A 27,842-nucleotide genomic window follows, 5' to 3' on the forward strand; every position below is an offset into this window, starting at 1 on the left:
GTTAAACCGAATAAAAACACATGAAAAATAATCATTTACATAATAAACTTTGGTATTTTTTTAAAAATCTATTTAGTTTTCTTTATATAAAAACATATGGTAAATGTTGTAAAGTTTTTTTTTTATGTGTTTGTATTTATCTAAAACTATATTTCGTTTCAGTATTATACTTTATTTTCTTTTTCACGTATATGGATTAATGTAAAACATTAAAACTTGTGGTTATGTGTTATTTTAATGTATACGGATTCATCTACAACTTAATTTGATGTGTATTTTTAGTGTTTGAACTTGGAAAAAACAAATTCACGATTTATATATGTATGTAAGTGTAAGAAAATAGAAAAAAAAACATGAAAAATATAGAAAACCAATTCATTCGACAGTCGAACCGGTTGAACCAGGAACCGGTCATCATACTGGTTCAACTAAAAAACTGGTTTTTAAAACATTGGTGAAAACCATGCTTGTTCAACAACCAAGCCGACACAAGATTCTTACGAATTCCGGGTACATACAACACATCATTCAACGTCAGCTCTCTTCCCGACGTCATATTCAACACAATCTTACCAACACATTGTATATCAGAAGTGGCCGAGTTTCCCATGAACAACTTGTCACCATTATCCACAACCTTGAAGTTTCCGAATCATTCTTTATTCGAGCAAACATGACGGGTAACACCCATATCAATCCACCACTCCCTTGGATTGGACTCCACAAGATTAACTTCAGAAATAACTGTTGTAAGATCGATGTCAGATACATCTTTGGTTATCTTGTCCACAACATTTGCCTCCTTAGACTTCATTTGAAGCTTGAAATTTGTAGCCCAATGACCCTGTTGGTCACAGTTATGGCAGTTTCCTTGAAACTTTTTCTTAAAAGTTCCACCTTTGGCTCCTAAATTTGAACCCTTGCCTTTCTTTTGGAATTTTCCCTTTCCAGATTTGTTCTTTCCAGATGTTTGACCATGCTCCACCATATTAGCTTTCTCAGAAGTAGGGGTATAACTACTCTTTTGAGCTATCTTATTGTCCTCTTCAATTCGAAGGAGAACAATAAGGTCCTTAATGGACATTTCCTTTATCTTATGTTTCAAGTAATTCTTGAAATCAGCCCAACTAGGGGGTAACATCTCAATCATCTAAGCAATAGACAAAGGTTCATTAAACCCCATACCATCAACATGCATGTCATGTAAGAGGACTTGTAGTTCTTGGACTTGGGACATAACAGTTTTGTCATCCACCATTTTATAGTCAAGAAATTGGGCAACCATAAATTTCTGTCCCGACATCTTCAGTTTTATACTTTTTGTCCAATGAGTCTCATAGTTCTTTGGCTGTCTTAGTTACACAATACATATTATAAAGTGAATCAACAAGGACATTAAGAACATAATTCCTACACAAGAAATCAGAATGTTTCCAAGCATCAATAGCAGTTAAAGCTTGCATATCTCCTTCTCCTTCGGGCATTCGAGGAGCCTCTTTAGTTAATAATCTAGAAAGATTCAATGTGGTAAGATAGAAGAGCATCTTTTGCTGCCACCTTTTAAAGTTTAGTCCAGAGAACTTCTCAGGTTTCTCAGCATGATTGACCGACATGGTCACCATTGGAGCTCCTTGAGCATTTGGAGTACCATTAGGCTTTGGTGGTTAGGAACCTTCACCAATAGTCATGCTACAAAAGGAAGCAAATGTAAAACTATTAAAGATTAAAATTCAATAACAACTAAATTGTTAAGTATTGTCTATTTCTAGAAAACAAGTTTTGAAAGGATGTGAAACAAAAGAAAGAATCTGAAAATTGTTTTAGAAAACAGTTTCTGAAAACAGTAAGAGATTATGGATGCAATAACCTTAGACACTTAGATACATCTAAATAGAAAAGCACGGAAACAAACAAAAAAAATGTCTTAGAAAACAATTTTTGAAAACAGATTCTGCAAGTGTGAGGGAAGAAAAAAAATCGTTTTTATTAGCACTGTAAGATGAAACAGAAACAATTTTTTTTTTCCAAGTTCGTTTTGTGCAAACGATTTGTTTTAAGTCTGTTAGGAAAATATAATCCACAATTGTATGAAAGAACAAAATGATAAAGTTCTTGATTGAGGCATGTGTTTAACACAGTTTCCTTAAAACAAATTCGCCCTATATGGGTGTTTGTTTCCTAGGATACAACAGTAGAAAGCAATTCTTCTAGATGGATCAAACCCTCACTTGGCCCGGATTATACCTTGGTTACAACAAGAGAGAAAAGATGAAGTAGAAGCATAATAGAGGAAGAGAGTGATTTCGTTTCATCCGATGTGTTGAATTAGTCACATAGGCGTTGTATATATACTACCCAATGTAATTAAAACGAAATTGTAACTATCACAATTAAATAAGAAAATTAATCAAGAAATCAAAACCGAAATCTATGATTAATTACTCCTAATTCGTTTTTGTAACTGTTAAACAAAAGGAAAAAAAAATACAAAAAAGATCCTTCAACTTTTCTGGTCGATCGGTGGCGCATGCGTGCCTACAGGACGCACGCTCACACACAAGTTCAGTGGCCCGAAGCCAATTTGGCTCACATTTGCACCCCCTGCATGCGCGCGCAAGATAGAGCCTTGGTTCTAATAAGCCTTATAAAGGTAACTAGTCTTTGTAGTTATAAACCAATTTCCTTTTCGTTCTCTTACCAATGTGGGATGAGTTTTAAAACCTACTTAACTCCTTTACTTTCTCTTCTAATTGCCCTACTTTGACAAGTAATTTCTCATTCATTTTTAATCCATTTTGAACGTGTGATATATCAAAACGAAGATATCACACAGGAGAACATGAATATATAATTGATAACTCGTTTTGATTATAATTAGAGTCCAAAATTTGTGCTAAAAAATGGAGAAAATCCATTTTTGGAAATTAACAAAAATAATTTTCCAACAAAAGCATATGGTTTATGTCCATTAATGCCAGAAGAAACATTCTTCTGTTCTTATGGTTGTTGGACTCCGTTTCAAGCATGAAACATAAATCTTTCTAGCCGGTACATAGATTTATGGAGAAAAATCAAGATTAAAAGCTTTAGTCACTTTGTTTCGTAATATGCTCACTAAAAAAAACCTTCGTTCCTCAACTGAAATCAAACCATTCCCGAATTTCTCATCTCAAGTAAATCGATTATTTATTTCTCTTTCAAAACTACAAATGTACCCTAATTCAAGAAAACTGATTATAAAAAGGAAGAATAAAATCACCCATCTACTCTTTTTTGCCCTAATTCGAGAGTTTTCATTCTCTTTCAAATCATATCTTACTTTTTGCAGCTAGCAGCGTTAGATTTCATAAAGTGTACAACATCTGATGCCTTCGAGTTAAATATTTTCATTGAATCCTTCAGTTCATAGTAATTGACTTTCCAAATCTGACTCCGACAAGCAATGATGTGAGAGAGAGACATAGAGGGAGTTATCGTTGTCCGAAAGTTGTTGATTCTTTTTTTTTTTCTGATCTGCAATCATCGTAAGAGAGCGTCGAGAATCATTTATGGTAATGAAAACCTGGTGTTGTTAATTAGAAGACATCATGGGGATGGAGGCTTTTGAAGATGTTCCTTGTTCTTGAGGTCAACGTGAGAGAAACAGAGAGAGATAGATAAAGAGAGATATAGAGTCATTTTCTGTATTTATTTATTAATTATAAAATAGTTAAAAAAGAAATAAAATTGAAAAATAAATATATTAAGGGTATTTTAGTCTTTTCAATTTGGGGAATGACCTTTTTTACATACAAAATAACTCAAAAGTATCATCAATCTAAAAAAGTCAAGGTTTGGACCAAACCTCAGAAAAAATACATACCATAAGGACCATTTTTACAGTTTTGTCTTAAAAATAATCTTGGATGTAAGATTGAGTAAAATATTTTTTTCTTGAAATTTATTCATCCCTATACATTGGATATTGCATATAATTTTGTAGGATTTTTTTGAACCGGTGAAATATATAAAACGAAACTAACAAAAAAACTAGAAATTATAAAGAAACAACTAAAATTTGATTTTTAAATCCATCAATACAACTAGCATTTGTTTCAATGTTCCTAGCAACAAACCAATTAAACGAGAAATCAACTTCATCATGAAAAATAATTTTTTTGGTCGAAAGCGACTCTCCAAAAATAACACAATTACGAAATTCCATATCACCCAAAGAGTCGTCTGAATAATTGACTCCAAGCCGCCTTCCTTTTTAAAGAAATAGAAATTATTTCCAACCAAACAAACAATTCTGGTATAATAGTCAAACCTGGGAACACCAATTCCACCCGTCTAAACACCCTTTGCTAAAGACAAGAAACCTCTTCGCCCAAAAGCAAGACATGATCAATTTTTTGCACCTATTTTAAACATAACGGGAAAGCAAAGAAAGAATATCCAAACATTTAAGACTTAAACCCCACCTTATAGGTAAACGATCCAAAATCATCCACCAAGTAAAAATATTCACCTTCCTATGCACAAAACGATTTCATCTACTTTCATAATTACCATCAAGCAAGCATTGATAATCAATAACTTTCCAAACATCATTCACTGTGAATCCAATAATCCCATTCAACTCCCATTGCCAATCATCTTCCTCATAACTTAGTTGAAAAGTTCCGACGAGAACAAGGAGATCAACAATTTACCTTTGTAAAGTTCCACCATCAGATTGACGACTTGACGACTCCAAGACCAAGACCACCCATTAACCCATCTATCATGAATAGAACACTCTTGGTTATGTTCAAGATTAAACAACCTTAAAACAATCTTTTAAAGGAACACCACCAACCCAAGTATCTAACCAAAATCGAGTACTCCTCCTGTTCCCAATTTTTTTTCGAAATCAAGAGTAAGGAATAATTCCTCTTTTGTGCATAGTGTTTATAGAACCAATGATGCGAGGCCACACTCCTGAATTAATATCTCTGGAATTAGAAAAAAATATAATCACTCGTGTAACCAGAGAGGGATGAGAACACCTTCTCCCATAAAGAATTTTTTTCTTTTAAAAAAACGCCATCGCCACTTTTGAATCAAAGCATGGTTAACAGCCTCGAGGCAACCAAAGTCGAACCCTCCTTTCTCTTTGGACGCCAAAACCATATTCCACTTAACCAACGAAAGTCTTTTCGAATTCCCATTAAAAACCCAAAAGAACTTTGCTCGTAACGATTCCAATCATTTCTTTACTTAAACTGGCATCACAAAAAGATACATATAATAATTCCCCAAAGAACCCAAAGTTGAAGTGATCAAGACCGATCTACCACCAATCAATAACATATTTGCTATCCATAAGAAAGTTTTTTTTTTGAAACTTCTCAACAATTGGCTTCCACCCTTTAACTGTCATCATACTAACCCCCATCGGTAAACCCAAATAAGAAAAAAAAAGGAAGTTTAGCCGATGTATGTTGGGAATATTAGGGTTTGCGGTGGAGATCTGGATACGAGCTTGGATCGTGATATCACTTTCCGAACTGATATTTCTACCCTATGCCTGGGTTACAAGAAATTCAATCTAGGATAATCCAAGCGGATACCTACGTTTCTAGGCACAGAAAACGTAAGCTATTATGCTAAAAGGTTCTGTGAATGTGTGATGAAAACGAGAGCTAAAAACGTTCCTCTTCTGGAAACGAAGAGTTGTTTATATACTAAACACAATTAGGGTTTCATTAGGGTTGGGCTGTCATTACTTGCTTAGGAAGCAAGTAATATTAATCCGGATTAGGGTTACCAAAAACTAAAGAAATTCGTTAGTTTTACCATAATCACCCTCAAGAAATTGAATTTTCCATTCGTTAGTTTTACCATAATCACCCTAAAGAATTTCGTTAATTTTACCATAATCATCCCAGCCAAGGGCTCTGCCCCTTGGACTCCGCTAGGGGCGCTGCCCCTAGACCCCGCCAAAGGGGCGCTACCCCCGGACCCCCGACTAGTCGTCGAACCGGCTTCTGACTTGATCTTATATATGCGTGCACTCCGCACAAACTCGTACATGTATTAGAGTACAAATCATGAAACCCCTTAGCTCACATGTTAGTTCCAATTATTTAAAATAACATGGTGACACTAAAATCACCAACAACGTACACCCCGTCAAATTAGCAAGGGAGGTAACCTCTTCAAAATCGACCCCAATGCCAAAAAAATTTAAACTTATACATATTTATTCTCATACCATAAGCACAAGCACAATAAAAACAATCTAATAGCCGAATTAAACATGCAATAATTTATATAGACTAGTCACCCATGAATAACGCATCTTCCGCATAAAAATGAGAAATATTCTGATTACAGATCTTAATACCTTGGAATAAATCTGCCTCCATAGCATTCGTAACCGCAACATAAAGTCCCTCCAGAATCAAAATGAACATGAAAAGAGATAAGGGGTCCCCCTACCGAAGACCTCTTTGCAACAGGAACTTACAAGACGGACTCCCATTAATAAGATTCAAGGCCTTGGCTGAAAAAAGACAGCTACGCACCTAAGAAATCCATTTCGACCCAAACCCCAAGAAAGACATAACCTGAAACAAATACTCCTAATTCACCGAGTTGTTAGCCTTCTCAAAGTCAATTTTAAAAACCATAAGTTTCTTCTTTAATTTCTTGTGCCAATCAATAATCTCTTTAGCAATGAGAAGCCCATATATGATCTGATGCCCTTTGACAAAAACAAATTGTTCACAACTAATAATCGTGTCCATAACCGAAGCGATGCAAGTGCCAAAACTTTTGCAATAATTTGATATTGAGCACTGATAAGACTAATGAGACGAAAACCGGACACCACCAATGGGCTAGAGACCTTTGGGATTAACATAATAAATGAAGAATTACATCCAAAAGGAATCTTACCTGTATCAAAAAACTCAATAACAAACGTCAAGACGTCATCCTTGATCAACTCCCAGTACTGTTTAAATAACGCAAAAGTACAACCGTCCCAAAGATTTATCGGAACCGCAAGCCCATATTGCATTCTTAACTTCACTTTCTGTCAACGACATCTCCAACCTTGAAGCTTGATCCCCTTATAAGGATTTGAAGCTCCTACCATGATATTGTACAACAGAATACTTTAATCCATAAAGATAAGAAATTAAGCAAATACTTAGTATGTGAATTGTTCATAATCTTTGAAATGTTAAAATATGAAGTATTATGCGTATTGATTACAAAACAATTGCAACGGTTTCAACTAGGGGTGAGCAAAAACCAAACCACAAATCGAAATCGAAAAAACGAAACCGAAATAAAAAACCGACGGTGCAGTTTTTAGCTTTGCAAAAACCGAAAATGTTTGGTTCGGTGCGGTTTCTAGTCTTGCAAAAACCGCAAAAAAACGAACCGCACAGCATATAATATATTAATTGTTGATATTTGTTAACAATTAAATCCTTCACCACTCTCACATTTTATATAAGAAAGTTAAGTCTATAGCTTTTAACCCATATTTTTTAAAGAGTCTCACATTGGGGATGAAAAATCTTGAGCTCCTCACATTGGGGATGAAAAATCAGCACACCTCATCCGAGTCAAAGTAACTCGCTAAGTTGCTTGAGTTTTAGTAAAAATGCAAAACTAAAACAAAAAAAAATCCAACAAAAAGCCACCGTAAAAAAACCAGAAAAAAACCGCAAAAACCGAACCGCATAAAAACCGAATGATACGGTTTCTAAACTTCAAAAAACTGAAGTTGCGGTTTTCGGTTCGGTTTTAGCCAAAAACCGCACCATGCTCACCCCTAGTTCCATCTTTCAAAATTTGTTCAATAATAAGTTTTTGTAAGTAACAAGATCTTTTTTTTTTTGTTGTTGTTGTAAAAGAACCATAAACTTCCGTATGTAACCCTAAATTTTTGTAGCCCGTAATATCTATAGATTAGAAATTATTGTAACAAAAAATAAGATAAGTGTAAAAAGACTTTGAGATGCCTAAAAATTGTAAGTTTATGAAATATTAAGAGTATGACATATTTTATCTAAGACAAATTTATCTTATATTGCTAAAAGTAGTAAGGTTATGAAAAATTAAGACTAGACATATTTTGTCTAATAAGTACAAATTTATCTTATATGATGATTAGCCACTTTTACAGGACCCTTTACTCCGTCATTTGTTGTGTCTGTGATCAAACTCATTATTATAAATATTCATTATGAACTGTCACTTAATTCTATATAAGTTGATCTCTATTGGCTCTCAAAATCATTTAAACAATGGTTATATTCATAAAGACCTAACATTGTAGCCATTTTTTCGGTTTAAACATATTTTTTCTAATCTAAACCTTAAGAATTTCTTACCTCTTCTAACTCTACACAATGTGGATATGCATTATGGAACGCATGTGTTAATGTTAATAATGGAAATTAATTATTGCTTATACACATTTTAAAAATATTATTTGTTGCTTCTACAAGAATATTAATATGTGTTAGGTACGAGTTAGCTGGTTGAACGTCAACACTCAACACGCCTATATTTGAAAAAGTTACACGTAAATTTTGTATTTTACCAACCAAGGGGCATTTTGTTATGAAAATGAAAGTTGAAGTACTAGAATTGTAAGTCTATACCAACCAAGCGGCATTTAGTTTCTACCTATCCATATATTTTTTTTAAGTTTTATTATTTTTTTAGCATTAAATTAAATTAAAAACATAATTTAAAACATAAATAAATATTTAAAAAACATAAAAAAAATAAAACCACATTTTATTAATTAAAAACATAAAAATTTAAAACTTAAACTACAAAAAAAAACATAATTGTAACATCAGGTTTTCAGGTATTTTCATTTTAGTCATTGGCTTAATTAAAGTTTTCATATTTGGCCTTTTATGACAAAAGCCTTGCATTAAGCCATGTACGCGTAGCGTACATGATCGAACCATGGAATCATGAGATGCATGCTAGTACATTGGGCGTACATATGGTACATGGGGCGTACTAGCTCAATTCCTAAACCCTAAAATTTAGGGTTTGCTTCCTATTTAATCCACTTTATGCCTCCCTTGTACATTTCTTATCAGCCTCCCTCCTTTCTAAACCCTAGATATCGAACCCTAGCCTTGTGAGTGAGGATCTTGGACCTTTGTGAGTATGGAGTACTCCAGAGCATATTGGTTTTCCTTTTAAATGTATTACAGTGCTTAGATCCATAAAATGGTTGTTTGATCATTTTCCTTGGCTCATGCATGAGTTAAGTGACTTAAAGTGTTGTAGAAGTTAGAGTTTTGTGTATTGAGACCTATCTAGCCATGCAATGGCTTAAAGTCAGTGATTTATAGATTAAGACGTTTTATGGAGGTCAGATCTATGTTTGGATTGCAAGTCTTAATGATTAAGATGTTTTAGGGGTGATTTTGGGATCAGTCGGCGTATGCCCAACATACTTCTGGATATGCCCAGCGTAGCCAGGCTTAACCCCGACCCATCTGATTCTTCGAGTACACAATGCATAGGAAGCGTACGCCCAACATACGCGTTGGGCGGTTGACTTTTTGTTGACTTTTGACTTTGGTCAAGGATTTAGGGTTTTGGAGCATGTAAGGGGGCAAAATGGTCTTTTTGCCCTCAAGGAGCGTAGTTGTGGGATTTGGACTTGTGAGTCGGGATAATGACCTTAATTGACTACGGTTACTTGTTGTGTTATTAGGCGGAGTCTAGTTCTGTCAGTTCGGGTGAGAGATTTATCTGTCATCAGTATTAGGTGAGTCTTCTCCCTTATTCTTACATGTATGATAGAATAGCAGTACCTGTGATGACCAGTTGGGTCTAGCTATTATTTTGTGTTATGTTGTTTATGTGTGACTTAGACTTCGGGTAATCTCCAGGGTTGCTGATAACCCACAGGGCGTACTGTTTGCCCATTTGGACTACTGATAGTCCCCAGGGTTGCTGATAACCCATATATGTTTATTCATGTTGTGTTGTATGTGGTATTTTGGGGGACTCACTAAGCATCATGCTTACAGTTGTTGATTATATGTGTTTCAAGTACTTCTGACGATCGCGAGAAGGCGAATGTCTGATTATACACACACGCTGGGAGATTTGTGATCGGACATTTTGTGGCACTCTGATATTCTGTGATGAGGATTTGTATTTGATACTTGTTTTTTTCCGATAACTTGGTTTATGAATAATATTTTGGGTATTTTAAAAATAAAAATTTTGGTTTGAAATTTGAGGTGTTACAAAAACATACCAAATAAAACGATACATAAAAAAATATAGAAAAATACTACTCGTCGTCGTTGTCGTCACCGACCTCATCCGCCTCATCGTCATTGTCCTCATTCGTATTGTCTTCATTGTCATTTTGACCTTGGAATTGTCTTTCCCATATGTGATCGGTCAAATCGTGACGTAGACTGTGATGTGTTTTGACGGTTTTGTACTTTCAAAACCCTTAAGAAGTATGTCGGGCTGTCAACTTGTATTACAGCAGGTGGATTAAGTATATCGTTCGAGGTATATTAACAAATAGCCCTATCATCTTCTTCTATTATCATGTTATGTAAAATAACACAAGCAATCAACACCGTCCTCAATTTTTCCCTATCACATGTTTGTGCCGGATGTTTGATTATGTGCCACTTTTGTTTGTGGACTCCAAACGCTTGTTCCACATCCTTCCTTGCAGATTCCTGTGCTAACTTGAAAAAATTTTGTTTTTCATCAGTCGGAAATAAATATGACTTGATAATTGTAGCATACTTTGGATATATCCCATCACCTAGGTAATACCCATACTATATTCATTTTCATTCGCAACGTATGACATGTTTGATGCTTTATCCTACAAAATATTGATAAATAACAGAGACACTTGGAGCACATTCAGGTTTGTTTGAACCCATCATACCAAAGAATGCATGCCAAAACCATATTTCATGTGAAACAACTTCTTCTAATATAACAGTAGGCACCCCATGATCACCTTGAGTGAATTGACCACACCACGCGTTCGGACAATTTGCCCATTCCCAATATGTACAATCAATGCTACTAAGCATCCCTGGAAAACCATATTTAGCTTGATGCGCGAAATACAATTGTTCAACATCACTTTTAGTCGGATGTCGAAAGTATATGTCACGGTAAATCTCTATAACATACTCACAAAAAAGATATGTGTAGTCTCGACCCGTTCTCTCAAACATTTTCAAATACTCATATGATGCGTCTGCGGCTATGCCATATCCCAATTGTTTAAGATCGATCGTACATTTTTGTATTGTAATAAAACCACGTTTACCTCTAGCATCTCATATTAATTGGAAAAACTCATAATTCCATTCCAAATCTTTAGCTATACTAAAGAATACATTTCTACTAATATGAAAACGTTGTTCACATTTCGATAGATCATATAAACTATCAGGGGCAAAATAATCACATACCAAAAGTTCATTTTCCGCCTCTCAATCCTAATTGATCCATTTTCTACGCTTCTTCTCGCCCTGTGAACCTTCGTCTCTCTCACGTACCTTGTATTGTTCTGCAGACAATAGTGTATGCAAAACCAAATCGTCATCAGAATTATCATTGGATGAAGAAGAAATTACACCAAAAAATTATCCATTTTTTTGTTGAATGTGTGTGTTTTGTTTTTAAAAATGTTGAAAATGAGTGTATATATAGATAAAAATTAAATTAATAATGAATATTTTTTTGTTAAATGCTTTCAAACGGTCAAAAAAGATGTCAACGTTCAAATTTAAGCTCAACCAATTAAAACGCACATCTTCGTCCGTCCTACCACCCACCCACTCACACCACACCCAACCCACCCACCCTAGAGGAAGTGTTCACGCGTCTCCACGGGTGCCAAGTCACCTCCTCACGCATGGAAATCCATCCACTCTGAATAGCTTAAGGAGTAAGGTCATCGGGGTCAATGGAAGATAATATACAATCTTATAAATTTTTGTGTATTCTAACGTCTATAAATTTCATATTTGAACAGTATGATGTACGAAAACCATAGTTTATATCAATATAAAAAACACACTATATAATGATATAAAGAAAGCATATTTGGAGTCTAAATCATTATACATATAAAATAAGACGATCTAAATGATATATTTGAATTCATACTGAAAATAAAAAAAAATGATGGAAAATAAGAATAAACACTTCAGTAATTACAAAATAAAATATAGAGTAAATTACACGAATGGTCCCTATGGTTTGGGGTAATTTATACGTTTGGTTCCTAACTTATTTTTTTAACTTGGAATGTCCATACAGTTTGTTTTTGTTGCACGCTTGCTCTCTCTCTCTCTTACCTAAAAAGACTATTTTATCCTTAATTTTTTTAATTTATTTAAATAAGGTGGGGTAGGTAAGATAAAATAAGGTGAGGTGGAAGTGGGGTTGAGGATGTGTATATTTAAATAAATTAAAATATCAGTGACAAAATAGTCTTTTTAGGTAAGATAATGACCAAACACGCAACAAAAACAAACATTAGAGACCTTCCGAGTTAATAAAATAAATTAGGAATCAAACATTCAAATTATACCAAACCATAGGGACCATTCATGTATTTACTCTAAAATATAATAAATTGATGTATAGACTAGTATGCTATAAATTATCCATTTTGTCTTGAGTTCTTTTAAGGGACATTAACAAAACTAGCCTAAACATAATTTTAAAGAAAATAACTAATTTTTACGAAATGGGTTATTTCAGACCCAATTTTGGTCGGGTATTGGGTACGGTTTTAGCGGTTCCCCATTAAAGTACTTCTAATAAAAAATATATTCAAGATTTCACAAGGTTATTTTAGCTTACAAACATAAAACAAAAATTGTTTGTCTTGAATAAGTCTGAAATATTTCAAAATTTCCAAAAAAAAAAAAAAATATTTTTTCCCAACACACAAAAACTTGATGATTATTAATTTATGTATTCATAACAGATATATATGTTAATATCCTTATTTTTAATCATTAAAAATATCAATATAGTCATATCTATTAGGTTGGAAGGTATGGAGCGGGAAAGAGGAGCGGGAGGGCTTCCCTTTCACTGGAACACCGCCTCCTGGCAGAGAGAAGCAAACTGCAGGAAAGAGGTGGGGGGAGGGAGTGACGCACTCTCTCTCCTCGTTCTATTGGGCAGTTTTTTTTTATATTTTTTTAATATTTATAAAATTATATATCTACAAAAAAAATATAAAAAATATATTAAAATCCATAGTTTTTAATTCCCTACAAAATAAGTATAATATATGCATGAAATATATTTAAAAAAAAATAAAAAAAGTAGTGAGGGGAGCTTCTCGCCCATTCTTTGGGTTTTAGATGAGGAAAATAAAAGTGAAAAAAATAGTGGTGCGACCCACAAAAAATAAGGGAAACATCCCTTTCATACCCTCCAGTCTTATTGTCATGTTACATTATCTCTCTATTAAAATTCACTTTTTTGTTGTTCAAAACAAAACTCAATCATTTTATTGTTATTTACATAAATCATGAATAGATTAGATTGTGGTTTCAAAACAAACATATAACAATACATAAATACACCATTCATTATTGTTCCTTTAACAGCTTTTGTGGATACTAACCCCTGAATCAAGCCACATGGTAGGATGCAAAATTTAATGACACTAATCCCCAATGATAAAAAGTCTAACTTAGTAACTTACTCTTTTGTCCTATCTAATTATAGTAATTTTATTTTCATATTTGCTCTCTCTCTCTCTCTCTCTCTCTCTCTCTATATATATATATATATATATATATATATATATATATATATATATATATATATATATATAAAAATTTGAATAATTATAAAAATATATATAAATGTTAAAGGTAAAGGCAATCAAGAAATCTACTCTAGTTTAAAAAAAAAAAAAAAAAAAAAAAAGACAATAGCATAGTAATATAGTATTTAGAAGAACTTGGACAAACCTTGAAATTTTGTCTCAAATTAATGTTGAAGTATATTACAAACGCCAATTAACACTGTAATGGGATTAGCAAGTACTATAATACTTAGGTTCCTGTTATTGGCTAATTGATTGTACAATAGCATATTTTGAAGTTATCTATACTTAAAAACTTTGTTTCAAAAGCAATGTTTAAAAAGACAATGGTATAATTTTATAATTAGATAAAAATCTGGTTATCAAACAAAAAGTTGTTATTAATAAATCAAATTTATATTTATGTAATATGATGAATTATTTGGTCATAAATTATAACACATGTATTTAAACTTTGATTTTAAATATTTTTATAATACATGTATTTAAACTTTGATTTTAAATATTTTTATTACATACCTTACGTAAAAATAAACTTATTCTATATATAATGCATCTAATAAAATAGCCATAAATTGTTAAAATGGTTAGTTTTTTCCACATCTCTAACTAACACAATTCTTAATTTGCAATAATACCATATTGCATCATATGCATGGCATGTGCATACATTTTGGTCAACCAAGATTCAAATATATATGTTTGACCCCCTTTCTCCTTTGAACATCACACACACTCATTAGACATCATAAAAATGTCTTATTTTCTCCTCTCTAGATTTCTTGAATTACTTGTAATACTTTCATTTGCTCATTTTTCATTTTCAACACAAATTCAACAAACTTTCGATCAATGCCTTTCTACCATTCAAGTCCCCGATACTTTCTTCACCCCTAACAACCCTAACTTCACAACCCTCCTCAACTCCACCGCCCAAAATCTCCGTTGCTTAACACCTTCGTATCCAAAGCCCCAAGCTATTTTCACCCCGTTGAACGAATACGATGTCCAAACCGCGGTTATCTGTGCGAAAAAACTAGGCATTCATTTGCGGTTCAGAAGCGGTGGTCATGATTACGAAGGAATATCTTTCACTTCTGCTATGGACCCGCCTTTTGTTATGATTGATATGTCAAAAATGCGTGACGTGAACGTTGACCTTGATGACAATTCTGTTTGGGTCGAAGCCGGTGCGACTGTTGGTGAACTGTATTATCGAGTTGCTGAGAAGAGCAGTACGCATGGGATCGCTGCAGGGCTTTGCACGAGCCTAGGTGTTGGTGGGCATATCACCGGCGGCGCGTACGGGTCCATGATGAGGAAATACGGACTAGGGGTGGATAACGCATTAGATGTGAAAATCGTCAACGCCGATGGAAAAATCATGGACAGGGTTTCCATGGGCGAGGACGTGTTTTGGGCTATCAGTGGAGGTGGTGGAGGTAGTTACGGAGTTATACTTTCCTGGAAACTAAAACTCGTACCTGTCCCTGCCATAGTTACGGTTTTCAATGTTCAAAAAACATTGGAACAAGGTTGTACTAAAATTCTTTACAAATGGCAACAAGTGGCACCAAACTTTGATGATGATCTTTTTGTCAGAGTTATTATCAATCCCATGGATATTTCAGGTACAACTAAAAGAACCATAAGTACAACTTATAATGCACTCTTTCTTGGAGGAGTTGACCGGCTTCTTGATATCATGAACAGTAGTTTTCCCGAACTGGGTCTGAAGAAAACCGATTGTTCCGAAATGAGTTGGTTGGAATCGGTCATGTTCATCGCCGGGTATCCCACCACCGTACCAACCACCTTCCTCCTCACCGGAAAACCAGCTTTCTTGAACTACTTCAAAGCAAAATCAGATTTTGTGAAACACCCAATTCCAGAAACTGGATTGGAGGGGATTTGGAAAAGGTTACTAAATGAAGAAAACCCATTAATGATCTGGAATCCATATGGAGGAATGATGGGGAGGATTTCGGAATCATCAACGCCGTTTCCTCACAGAAACGGTGTGCTTTTCAAGATTCAGTATGTGAACATTTGGTCGGTGCCGGAAAAAGAAGCGATGAAGAAGCATTATAAGTGGATCAGGAAGTTTTACAAGTACATGGGTCAGTATGTTTCGATGGATCCAAGAGAAGCTTATGTGAATTACAGGGATCTTGATCTTGGAATGAACGACAAGAATGGCGATAATACGAGCTTTGAGAAGGCAAGTTCATGGGGAAGAAGGTACTATAAAGATAACTTCATGAGGTTGGTGAAGGCGAAGACGGAGTTTGATCCTGATAACTTCTTTAGACATGAACAGAGCATTCCTGTTCTTCCAGGGAAAGGTTTTTGATTTAAAGTCACCTTCTCATTTTTTTTTTCTCATAAATCTGCTTTGTATTTGACAAGTGAGGTTAAAATCGATGTTTTGTGTATCTTAGAAATGAAAGACGACAAATAATCAAGTTAAAAATTTGGATGGGAGTTGTTCTTTTCTCTTTTTTTTTTTTGGTGTATGAACTTGCATTCGTTATGAATTCTTATTTCACGTTAAACAAAACTTTTGATTCAATTAAACAAAACTCTTATAAGGGCATTTAGGCTATATATCTAATGATAGGATAATCACCACTCCATTTTATCAAGTTATTACTTTTCAATTATTTAATAAACTTACTAATTTGAGATTAAAAAAATAATAAGGTTTAAAACTGAAATTAAAAATATAATAAACCAAAAATTACATAATTAAAAATAAAAACTACATGATTAAAAAATTACATAATTAAAACTTAAAATTACTTGTTGGCGTCGTCGTTATTGTTGCTAAGATTCTTGTTGTATATATGCTCCATATCTTTTCGAAAATAGTTGCACATTTGAGTAGATTGTATTTCAATAACTCTTGAAATGTATTCATAGGTTCTAGGTACAACTTGTTGGTACGTATGAAGTATGTCATTCAGATTATATGTACAAATTGTCCGACATTTTGATAAAAGCGTACATTATGTCGTGTATTTTATCATGATCCTAAAGTCGTGCCGTATGTTTCACTACATGTCATTTCCTTTTGAGGACTCTGAAAGCCCGTTCCATGTCCTACTAGCCGATTCTCATGTTGTTTTCAATATTTTCATTTTTCATCGTGCGGATATGTGTATGCTTTCACAAATGTAGCATAATCAAGATATATCTCATCAATAATGTAGTAAATATTTTGTATTCGTGTTCATTCTCCGTGAAAGTGATATAATGTGTTTTTCATGTTGGAATATCGTTGAAAATTCCGAGAATATTCATTTCATTAACATGTGATTTTATTTTTTTAAAAGGAAAAAACAAGAAGCCACTAATAGTTATATATTTGGGAATTCAGCCGGTTTCACAAAAAGTTTGGATTTTAGGCTTATTGACCATAACGTTAATAACATTTTTTTAACAGAAAATGACACACAATATTATCTTATTACAATTTTATTGTATTCTTTTTGTCTCATGTGTTATTTATTGTTATGTAATTGTATTTATTTACTCAGAGTATTGTTTTACTATAAGATTCAAACCTCGATCCGAAAATGAGAGAAAAACAAATATTTTTAGGCAAATGATATTTTTTGTTAGACATAGAGAATATAGTTAAATTATAGTTGGATAATATCATTCATCTATCAGATATATTGAATACAATAAAATTATAGTAAGATATACTTTATGTCAGTGATAAAAAAAAAATAAGACAATAATTTTGTAGTAAAATAATACTCTATGTATGATAAACAGAAAGAATACATTGATAATACTCTTTGTTAGACAAAAATAATATAATAAAATCATACTTTTTCGGACATAAAGAATATATTATCATTAGAGGAACATAATACTATTACAATATCATAGTAAGATAAAAATGTTGTCCTAATCATTTATATATTTTGGATTTTAATTGGTAATCTTCATGAAAGTCCTTAGATTTGCATTCATTAACGATAAAATTGTTTTTTTAACGGATTAAGTAAAATCATACTTTTTCGGATATAAAGAATATATTATCATTACAGGAACATAATACTATTACAATATCATAGTAAGATAAAAATGTTGTCCTAATCTGTTAAAAAAACAATTTTATCGTTAATGAATGCAAATCTAAGGACTTTCATGAAGATACCAATTAAAATCCAAAATATATAAATGATTACTGGTTTCTTATCATTTTTTGTAAACAATTGCCCGTATTTTATCATTTTCTGTTAAAAACATAGAGTCATGACTTTATTGTCAATAAGCCCATAATATAATATAAGAACTTTGTTTTGCACATTAAACTTAGAAATACATTTGCATTACCTTTCAATTAAACAAGCTTAACCTTTTGAAAAAAAGAAAAAGCTAAAACAACTTCACAAACCATCAAAAAACAATTTCAGACAATCAATGGATTGATCATGATGATGAATGATACATACCACATCTCTTCCTAGTGATCTCACTTCTACTTACGCATTTAAAAGAGTTGACTATATAAGCTGCTGCGACAACAGCTCCAATAATAAACAGAAAGAAAAGATACTACAAATTTCAAAAGAAAAGAACAAGTATAAACCATCAAACATTAAAACATGCCTTTTTGTATTGCCTTATAAATGAATTGATCTTATTATAAACGTAATTTGCATGTACAAGAAAGAGCCATTGTGCCCTAATCACTAAATGCTACAACCATAATACACTTTATATATAGGTAGCAAAAAAGATTTTTACAACCTAACTTACCTCCCTATCTTAAACACCTCTCACTTTTCCACGCCTTTCGAAAAGAATCATACCCTAAAAAGTAAAAACACCGACTCGACTCAACTGGTTATCTGTAACTGTGACTGTGACTGTAACTAGTATACTCAAAATATCATCTATACAACATAACAACAACATTTTCAAACCATCATATTCAAATCTGTTAAATCATCCATTGGAATCTCAAGTCCCAAAAAGTCATCATCTTGTAACACCTCATCCCCAATGTTCAACCATGAACCTATGTCCTGCCCTTGTCCCACATCCACATCAAACTCGGGGAGTTGAAGGTGGGACAAATCAAGTGGATCCTCTAACAATAACATACACTCATTCTTTTCCTTCTCCTCCACCTTCGGAATCGGAACTGAAGATACCTGACTTGTTTTCTGTTTTATCTTTGCTTTACTCTTTCTTTCACCGTTCCCAGATACCGTGGGTCGCCCGATTTTAGGACCTCCATTTCTGATTCCATTCCCTTTCCCTTCCCTTTCCCTTTCCCTATCACTCCTCTTTCCTTTTCCAGATGATGTAGATGTACCCGCCACGTCATCAAGGTATAATTCCCGCTTCTTACTCCTGATTGGCCAGACATCATCCTCTTTACCTTGATCAGATGAATGGTTTTGTGTATCTGGTGGATACGAGTCAAAGTTGGTCAATGAAGGGCTTTGTTGTGTGTTTGTGTTATCATTAAAGTGGGATAATCCAGAGAGGAACATGTCCATAAATAAAGGCTCAGAGAAGCAGCTTTTTCCAGTTGTTTCAAATTCATGACATCTGTCTAATGTCCGTTTCACACACTCTAAAGCAAGCTGCTTTGCCATTTTTCCATTGACACCTTTACCCCCGGGTGCATTTGGACCCCAACAATTCTGTACATTAAAAAAGGGTATTCAAAATTAAAAGCTTTTGTTATTAAAGATTCTATAATCATGCACTTATACATTACCATGTATTTATGATAAGCGATTCTTGTGAGCTTTTCAAGAGAAAGTTGTTCGAATTCCCTACAAGTAAATGTTTGAATAAGAATCAAAAAAGTCAAAGTCAAAGTCAAGCAAGAAAACACTTACTTCTCATGTAACACCCTTGCTTCCTCAGTAGACTTTAAAAGCTTGTTCAGTAGAGTTTTCTTTCTGGAAACCTGTAACTCAACTCTATTAGGTCTGTTTCTTCTCAAACAGACTAAAATGACCATTTTACCCTTACATCCAAAAAGCAAATTCCATGATGTTCAACAATTTTTTACCTGTTGGTGATGTTTTTCTTCCAGCCTGCGGATATCTATGCTGACATCTTCCTCTCCAGTCTGTACTAAATCCGGCTGAAGTGCAAAAAATTGAAGTAAATAAATTATTCAAGAAAGAAAATGCATGTGAATAAGAGAAAAAGACACATACCACAGGTGATGGATAGAGTCCAAGACTATGAATCTCCATGAGAAGTCTTTCATCCATGGACATGTTTCCATACTGATATTGAGAACATGTTACAACAGTAGGTTCTGAAACTAGTAGACCCTTGTAGCAATCATCAAAACCTGTATCTCTTAATGGTGAATCCATCCTGTAACTGCTTAAAAAACTTCCATCTGTTTCAGGCTCAAATGCAGATTCATAAACATCACTTCCATGCCAGGTGTAATGATTGTCATCTTCTTCAGAAATTAGAGCAGCAAGAAGCCTCTGACAGAGGGAAGTTCCTGACATTACATGTTCTGAGGATTCACTACTGCATTCTGTTTCAGTTTTTGGAGGTTCAAAACTTCCATTCGACTGTGTATCACAATAATCTATTGAATTTGCAGTGTTAACAGTAGATCGTATGCTTCCCTGTTGAAAAGTTAAAGAGAGTTGAAGTTGCATTGATGATAACTGATGAGACAGGATTCATGTTATATATTACAGACCTAAAAAGAACAATCACCTCTTGCTTTATGTAGGCCACATCAGCATCATATACAAAACCAAAAAGTCGATCCATCTGACTCCAAAAAGGACTGGATGAAACAAAACCTGCAATTACAATTTACCAATCCATCTATTAGAAACTAAACCATGGTTAAAAGTACTAATAGAAACTAACCATGGTTAAAATTAAAACTACTACAGAACAGTACCAGGATTAGGATTGATAACAGCATTTGCAGCAGCCAAAAGCTCTCCATTCCCATCATCTGAAGTAACTAATAGAAACTAACCATGGTTAAAAGAGGAACAAACAAAAAAAAAAACTATGATAGTAACTGAATAGTCAACATTTCATATACCAAGAAAATCTGTAGGGGTAGTAATGGAAGAATGTTTTTGTCTCATATAAGCTTTCCGACCTGAGAGTTTCCTAGTGGGAGGCCGGCCTATTTTACTGTGAATATTTCATAAAATATGAACATGAAAAAAAGTTAAAAGATTTATAGAGATGATGCATTGATATATAAATGTAAGAAGAAAAAAACCTTTCAGGCTTATCAACACCAAGTCTTCCACTTTTAAGTTGTTTTGCTGTTCCAATAGATCTTGCAGAAGCAAAACCAGTCATGAACTTATTCTTTCTTGTTGAAAGGACTAAATTAGACATCTTTTGAACACTCGATCCACCTTTCTCTTCACTTACTTCAGCAGCCCCTGACTCCTCACTTTCTGATAACGTATGGTCAACCTTTGACTTGAACTGCTTAGGAAATCTTTTTGCAAACCCTCGTCTTTTTTCACCAACAGTTGCATCACTATTACCCAAAGTTGACACGTCATCATTGGATACAACAGGGACAAGATTCATTCTCCTTGCAGTACGTGAGATCTTCTGAGGCCTCCTCTCAGCCCACTGAGCGACAGGTGGCGATGATGACTGTGTTGGTGTTGATAGAGTACGTTTACGGTTGGTGGGGCCCATGGCACTAGGGTTCTTACTTGTACCATGTGGTGACTGTGACTGTGACTCCATGCCATTAGAAACAGTTGCCCTCTGTCCATGTGGCAGTTTAGGTATGCCACCTGTCCCTGATCTTGGACCTCGTGCAGTTGCATGCAATTTAGGGGTAGAAGAGGAACTACCAGAAATGAAGTCTTCTCTCACATTCACAGCTCCTGGCCTATGTCACAATATGAATTGGAATGGAATCAGAGTTATTATCTTGTACATTTCATTGGAATTGGTAAGTAATTGAGTTTAAGTATGTGGAAATAATGGAAAGATTTAGAACCCTTTTACAGACATTAAGTATCCTTTTACCTGAAGCCATGGGAATCATTTAACCTTGACCTAGCATCAAGAAGACTCCTTGGGTGCACTCTGGAATCCCTGATTCCATCAATAGGTTTTGCTGACACTGAGCTTGCACTTAGAGAAGCATCAGCTTTCATTCCAGTGCGTTTCTTCTTCATTTTAGCTTTTTCCCATCCATCAGCTACAACTGGAATTACTCTTTCCTCACCCTGAAGGACATTACTATTGGGAAGTCTTAGAACTTCTCTTTCCCTATCTACAGATCCAGATGATCTTGCAGGAGTGTTTGGTCTCACATCTGCCTACAATTCCCAAAACATCATAAAAAAAATTCAAAAACCAAACACAATTATAGGAAACACATGTAAAAGATACAAGATACAAGATACAAACCCTTTGATCCACCATAGAAGTTCTGGTTCGTTTATTGGGAACGACATTTTTGCCCCTCTCTTCAACTTTCTGCTGCTCATACTCAAAACCACTAGTAAGAGCATGGCTTTGGGTACTCATCTTGCCAACAGAAAAAGCATCTGGTCGAGATCTTTTCCTCGAGGGTATACTTGGAAAACACTTGTTCATTACTGACAATACATCACTAAAAATCTTCACTCTCTCCCTATCAAGTGAACAAAATATATTGAAACTGAATAAATTTACAGTTTTTACACTTTACACCCCTGGAAACAAACAGAATAGCTATAAAAGAAATTCACCTGGCTTTGATGGTTGATTCACGCAAACCAACTTTAAGTCTTTTGATATTCTCAGGTGATGAAGAGGGAAACTTGCCTTTTAACAAACCAGAAGGTGAATCATCTGGTGCACAAAGTGCAGCACTTGCAAGTCTTTTGAAATCCCCAAATCGATTACATTTATATTCAGCAGCCATTGACTTAAGGTCAAACCGCAAGCATTGGAAGAAATTAGTCACTTCCCCTTGACTTACATTTACAGTGCTTCTTGACATGCTTGGAAGAGAAGATAGGATTGGATTTTCAATGTTTTCACGGAAACTGGTTGATCTCTCCATTGATGGAGCTGTATGGGACCCACGCTTCCCGGAAGTATACAATGGTCTACCTGGACTACTACTAGATGAAAGATCAAATTTACCAGATGACGCCATTGCACCAGTTTGTATGCATTATCTGTGTTGCAAACCCTGTCAACACAGTTGTGCATGACAATACTGTTGTGCCAAAGCACATGAAAGCAAAAGTTCAATATCTTGACTGCTATAGAATAAGCCTAAACAAGAATAAAAAAAGTATATTCATCAGATCTTCATAACTAATCCAGCCAAAGAGGAGAAAGTTTTGATCAGATTGTTGCAATGGAAAAACATCAGAATGATACTAAAACACTACCAAAACCTTGAAATAGGAATGATTAGTAGATGGTGTATGAATTATGAGAATGATACGCCAATTTTCATATCACATCTAACATGGAACAAACTCAGACAAGCACACGCCAATTTTCATATCACATCTAACATGGAACAAACTCAGACAAGCACACAAATTTATCCCTTGAGCACTGAAGATTTACGATCTCTATTGATCTTGATCAAAAGGCCGATCAGAGGTTCTTGCATTCACCTAAGCTCATAAGACGATTTGATCTCGATTGAAACAAATCAACGATAACCCAGTTCGTAATCCCTATGTCTATCTATTAAGTATGAATCTTTGATCGACATAAACATCAAGTAAATATCAATCCTTAAAACGCGGAAAGTATTTAGAGGGTATCCAAATCAGAATACAATCATACATATACTTCTGATCTCGGGTTTAGTAAATACGCACAAATTAAATATTATCCAAATCATTAAAAAGAAAAAAAAAAAAAAAACTTTAGACGCCTGATTTCTACAAATTCGTGGTAGTTGAAACCCTAGAAGTCCAATCGACGAACAAAACGAGTTAAAAATTCAATCAATCAGAATCTTGCAAACCCACAAGTAAATCGGTGAGATGAAATTAATTAGATAAGAAAATAAAACAGCGTATACAGATTTAGACGTAGATACCTTTAGTTGCAACTACTTTTCGCATGTGAATTCGTCCTTTAAGGGTTTATACGAAGCTTAATCGAATTCTTGTGGAATTTAACGTTAGGTTCTATTGAGAATTTGGGTTTCTTTTTGTGAAAGATTCTAATAATAATTATTAGATGTGTTGTTGAGTCTGGAGCTTAAAGAAGAAGAAATAAAATAAATCAAAAGTTCGTTTCGAAGCCATGGCAGCGCCCTCCCCAGTGCCTATGATCGGAGATGCGTTGGCTATTTGTGAAATTACGATTTTACCCAAACAAACCGGACCGTGATATAAGAAAGACAAAATTACATAAATGGTCCTTGTAGTTAGACAGAAAATATCACTATAAGTCTTTTGTTGACTTTATAATATGGTTAGTCTGTTTTCAGGTTTAAAAATTAAAAGACGCATCGTTGCCAGGAAATGACTCACTGTGTACATTTTAAGTTTGAAAAAAGATCAATCATATTAAAATTTCTACAAAAAGACTTTTAGTGATATGTTCTACCAACCATAAGGATCATTTGTGTAATTTTATCAGTAAGAAATAATAAAAACGAAATGGAAAACAATGTGATAACGGGTTTAGTCTTAAACCACTAAACTTGGAGGCCTTTTAAGTCGAAAGTTATTAATTTGTAATTTAAATGAGAATCATATCAAATATAACTGATTTTAATTTGATTCGATTTTAAATAAGTTTTACACATCATTTAATGGGTGGGTATTCTTGAAATTTTCCTTTTTTTAGCTTAGTTGAAAGTTATAGAAACTTGACATTTAGGGACATAACCAGTTATGTAATGAAGTAATGATGTGTAATTTGTAGATTTACTTGAACATCTTAGATTATTTTCTAAAACAATTAACTAAATTCTTTATATATATACTAGTCGTAGACCCGCGCAAAGCGGCGGCGAAAAATAGTTTCTCATTCGGCAATAAGTTCTATACGGAGATATGTTAGATTTCAAGTAACACAAAACATATGCATATTGTTATCGATCGGTTTTACGGCAACAAATAAATCTAACCATCGCAATACAAAAGAAACTAAATATTTTGGTGTGTAGTGTACGTTTATAGTCCTTCATTTTAGGAATCAGGACACATCCATACGAAGTGACTTGCTTATATCTTTATTAGTATTGATAAAGTTAACAAAAGGGAGAATCAAAGTTAATCTTAACAACCCGGTTTGCTTGATACAGATAAGTCTAAACGGATATATCCTATTATCCACTTTAATATCTAAAGTTTTAAAATGAAAAATAATAAAATTAATACAACCATATTTCATGGAACATGAATAACAAATGGAATACTAATTTTCTATTAGTCATAAATCATACATAGATATTTTTTCTTAATATTAAACAAAGTATTTGATTTTACAACTGATTGGTCAATTTCGATTAGAGGACATAAACAATAAATAAAGCTTAAAAAAATTACAAATAAAATAGCCTATATAATGGATTATTTGTTTTATTTTAATTGGATAAGAGACCGAATCAAATTTTTGGAAGAGATAAGATTTCAAAGATTATCAGATTAAAATTTAATATTATTTTATTGGATCTATTTATAGAAATAGTAGGATTTCCTTTATAAGTTAGTATATATATATATATATATATATATATATATATATATATATATATATATATATATATATATATATATATATATATATATATATATATATATATATATATATATATATATATATATATATATATATATATATATATATATATATATAGACTTGAACTTTTCTGGAGATAATGTTATTCTTTGTAACGATCAAACTATATAAAAGCTATTATATTATATAGATATTTATTTTTCTTTTATGTGTAAGCTATTATTGACATATAAAATCCGTTACCAGATTTGATTTGTTGACAAAACAATTTTTAATGCAAAGAAATATATTAAAGAAAAATATTTTGACTCGTTATTCATGTTTTTTTACATACTTTATACATTTTTAACAATCTATAATTTTACCAAGCTATATTTTCCAATAGAAAACGATTTTGTAATAATTTAGAGGTATATTTTCGAAGAGTAATAGACCGTGTTTCCATTATAATTTAGCTGAATTACGTTAAAGGAGTTATTTACGTTAGTGGCTCCTGATATAGTTAGAGATAACTTGCACGTTAGTTGGTATTTCTTGTTTAGTTTTTCAATTGTGGTATAAAATTCCTATATGTCCTTTGTCTTTGTGTAAACTGTAAATATCGTTTGTGTTTTCGTTTTTTTATTAAATAAGAGCAAAAATATTTTTTGGAAATAATAGTAATGGCTAACTTGTCCGTCGCGCGTTGTGATGGTGTTACTTCGTTTTGTAAATTGAATTTTGACTATTGTATTGAGTATTAATAAAATTAGGTATTGTTGCAATTGATGGTAGAAAAATACACATTATCAATATTATTAACTAACTTCAATTTATATCGTCGTATAAAAATGTATTAAGTGTGACTAAAGTTATACGTAGGAAACGTATATAAAAATAAGTATGAAAATGTACACAAAATTTACATTGAAACTTAAATAAATTTGAATTTATACCAAAACCTACACTAAAAATAAACATGTAATTTTTTTAAGTTAAAAGAAGAGAATTCCAAATAAATAAAAAAACATATTATATGTAACCGATCCATACGTAGGAAACATACATAAAAATATGCATGCCAACGTAAAAAAAATTACATCGAAAAAAGACAAACTTGAATTTATACGGACACGTACATATAAAAAATGAAGTAAGATTTTTTAAAAACTAACTAACAAAAGTTCTAAATATGCGTCAAAACGTTGACTACCTCGAGTGTATACCGACACATAAATAAAGATGAGCACGTAAAATACCGTTGCACTTGTCGATAAATAAATATACAAGGTTGGTACCGCTAAAAAGATGTATTATTGTATTGATAAAACATATTATATGTGATTGGACTCATACGTAGGAAATGTACATAAAAAAACATAAAAACATACACAAAATTAGCGTTGACATGTAAATAAACTCTATTTTATACCGACACGTACATAAAAATAAGTAAGTTTATTTTTCTAAGGTGACGAATGGAAGTTCAATAATAATAGAAATTGTATTATATATGATCCGACTCATACATAGGATACGTACATAAAATTAAGCACAAAAACGTAAAACGAAATTTGAATTCAAAACATAGACAAACTCGAATGTATACCGACACGTATATAAAAAACAAGTAAGTTTTTTTTTAAAAAAATATTAATTGTAGCGTCTGAGTCGTCAGGTATGAAATCGATATAATATTCTATTTAATTCAATAAAAGGTGTTGACGGGGTTCGAGAGTATGTTGGGCGTACATTAGGTACGATGTACGCACTGTGTACCCCTTGCATGAGCATCATCGGGCGCGATCCCGACGTACGTTGGGGATACTCAAGCCAGGGGCGGACCCTAAATTTAAGGGTTTACACCCTATTTAAGGTCCTTAAGTTCTTCAAGTGCATCACCTTTTCAGCCTCCATTGCTTTTTAGTGCTAACCTCAAAACCCTAGCCATCTTGAGTGCATTTTGAGCTTACTTAGAGTTGTTGGGGGTATTCTTTTGTGGTTTTGAAGAAGAAGGAATTTTGAGAAGAAGGAGTTTGTAGATCCAGAGTTTGTGCACCATTCCTAGCCTTTGAAAGTATAAAGTCTAACTAGTTCATTCTAAGCTTAGATCTAGACTTAGGGAAGATTTTAGCATCTTTTGGTCCCATAACTTGGTCTTTTGGAGTATGGGCTACTCTACACCATTTGAGCCGTCCTTTTGGACTCTTGGGAGTGCATGGAGTAAAAAAAAAAATTGTATCTTGGAGGTTAATACTCAACCATGCATGTGTTGGTG

At 33.4% G+C, this 27,842-nt stretch overlaps 1 protein-coding gene and 1 pseudogene across 3 annotated transcripts; one reads left to right on the forward strand and one right to left on the reverse strand.

Annotated features, from left to right (window-relative positions):
• Positions 1-14,602: 14,602 nt before the first annotated feature.
• Positions 14,603-16,346, forward strand: LOC145006615 (monolignol oxidoreductase AtBBE-like 15 pseudogene; annotated as a pseudogene).
• A 2,132-nt stretch (positions 16,347-18,478) lies between these two features.
• LOC145004333 (uncharacterized) lies at positions 18,479-24,183 on the reverse strand. 3 transcript variants are annotated; one of them, XM_078963223.1, is made up of 13 exons: positions 23,931-24,183; positions 22,609-23,057; positions 22,286-22,511; positions 21,899-22,194; positions 21,123-21,758; positions 20,937-21,031; positions 20,787-20,852; positions 20,594-20,682; positions 20,068-20,499; positions 19,917-19,991; positions 19,741-19,811; positions 19,617-19,674; positions 18,479-19,539 (listed from the first exon to the last, which is right to left on the reverse strand). In XM_078963223.1, exons 2-13 carry the CDS (start codon positions 23,019-23,021, stop codon positions 18,805-18,807), a joined length of 3,192 nt encoding a protein of 1,063 aa, XP_078819349.1. In that variant the 5' UTR covers positions 23,022-23,057; positions 23,931-24,183; the 3' UTR covers positions 18,479-18,804. The 3 variants fall into 3 exon arrangements, with proteins under 3 accessions (XP_078819349.1, XP_078819350.1, XP_078819348.1); XM_078963224.1 differs by having other exon boundaries at positions 20,787-20,843; positions 22,609-23,143; XM_078963222.1 differs by having other exon boundaries at positions 22,609-23,143.
• Between the last annotated feature and the right edge of the window lie 3,659 nt (positions 24,184-27,842).

This window comes from Lactuca saligna, chromosome 7, assembly GCF_052625555.1.
Source record: "Lactuca saligna cultivar CGN05327 chromosome 7, ASM5262555v1, whole genome shotgun sequence".
Lineage (NCBI taxonomy): Eukaryota > Viridiplantae > Streptophyta > Magnoliopsida > Asterales > Asteraceae > Lactuca > Lactuca saligna.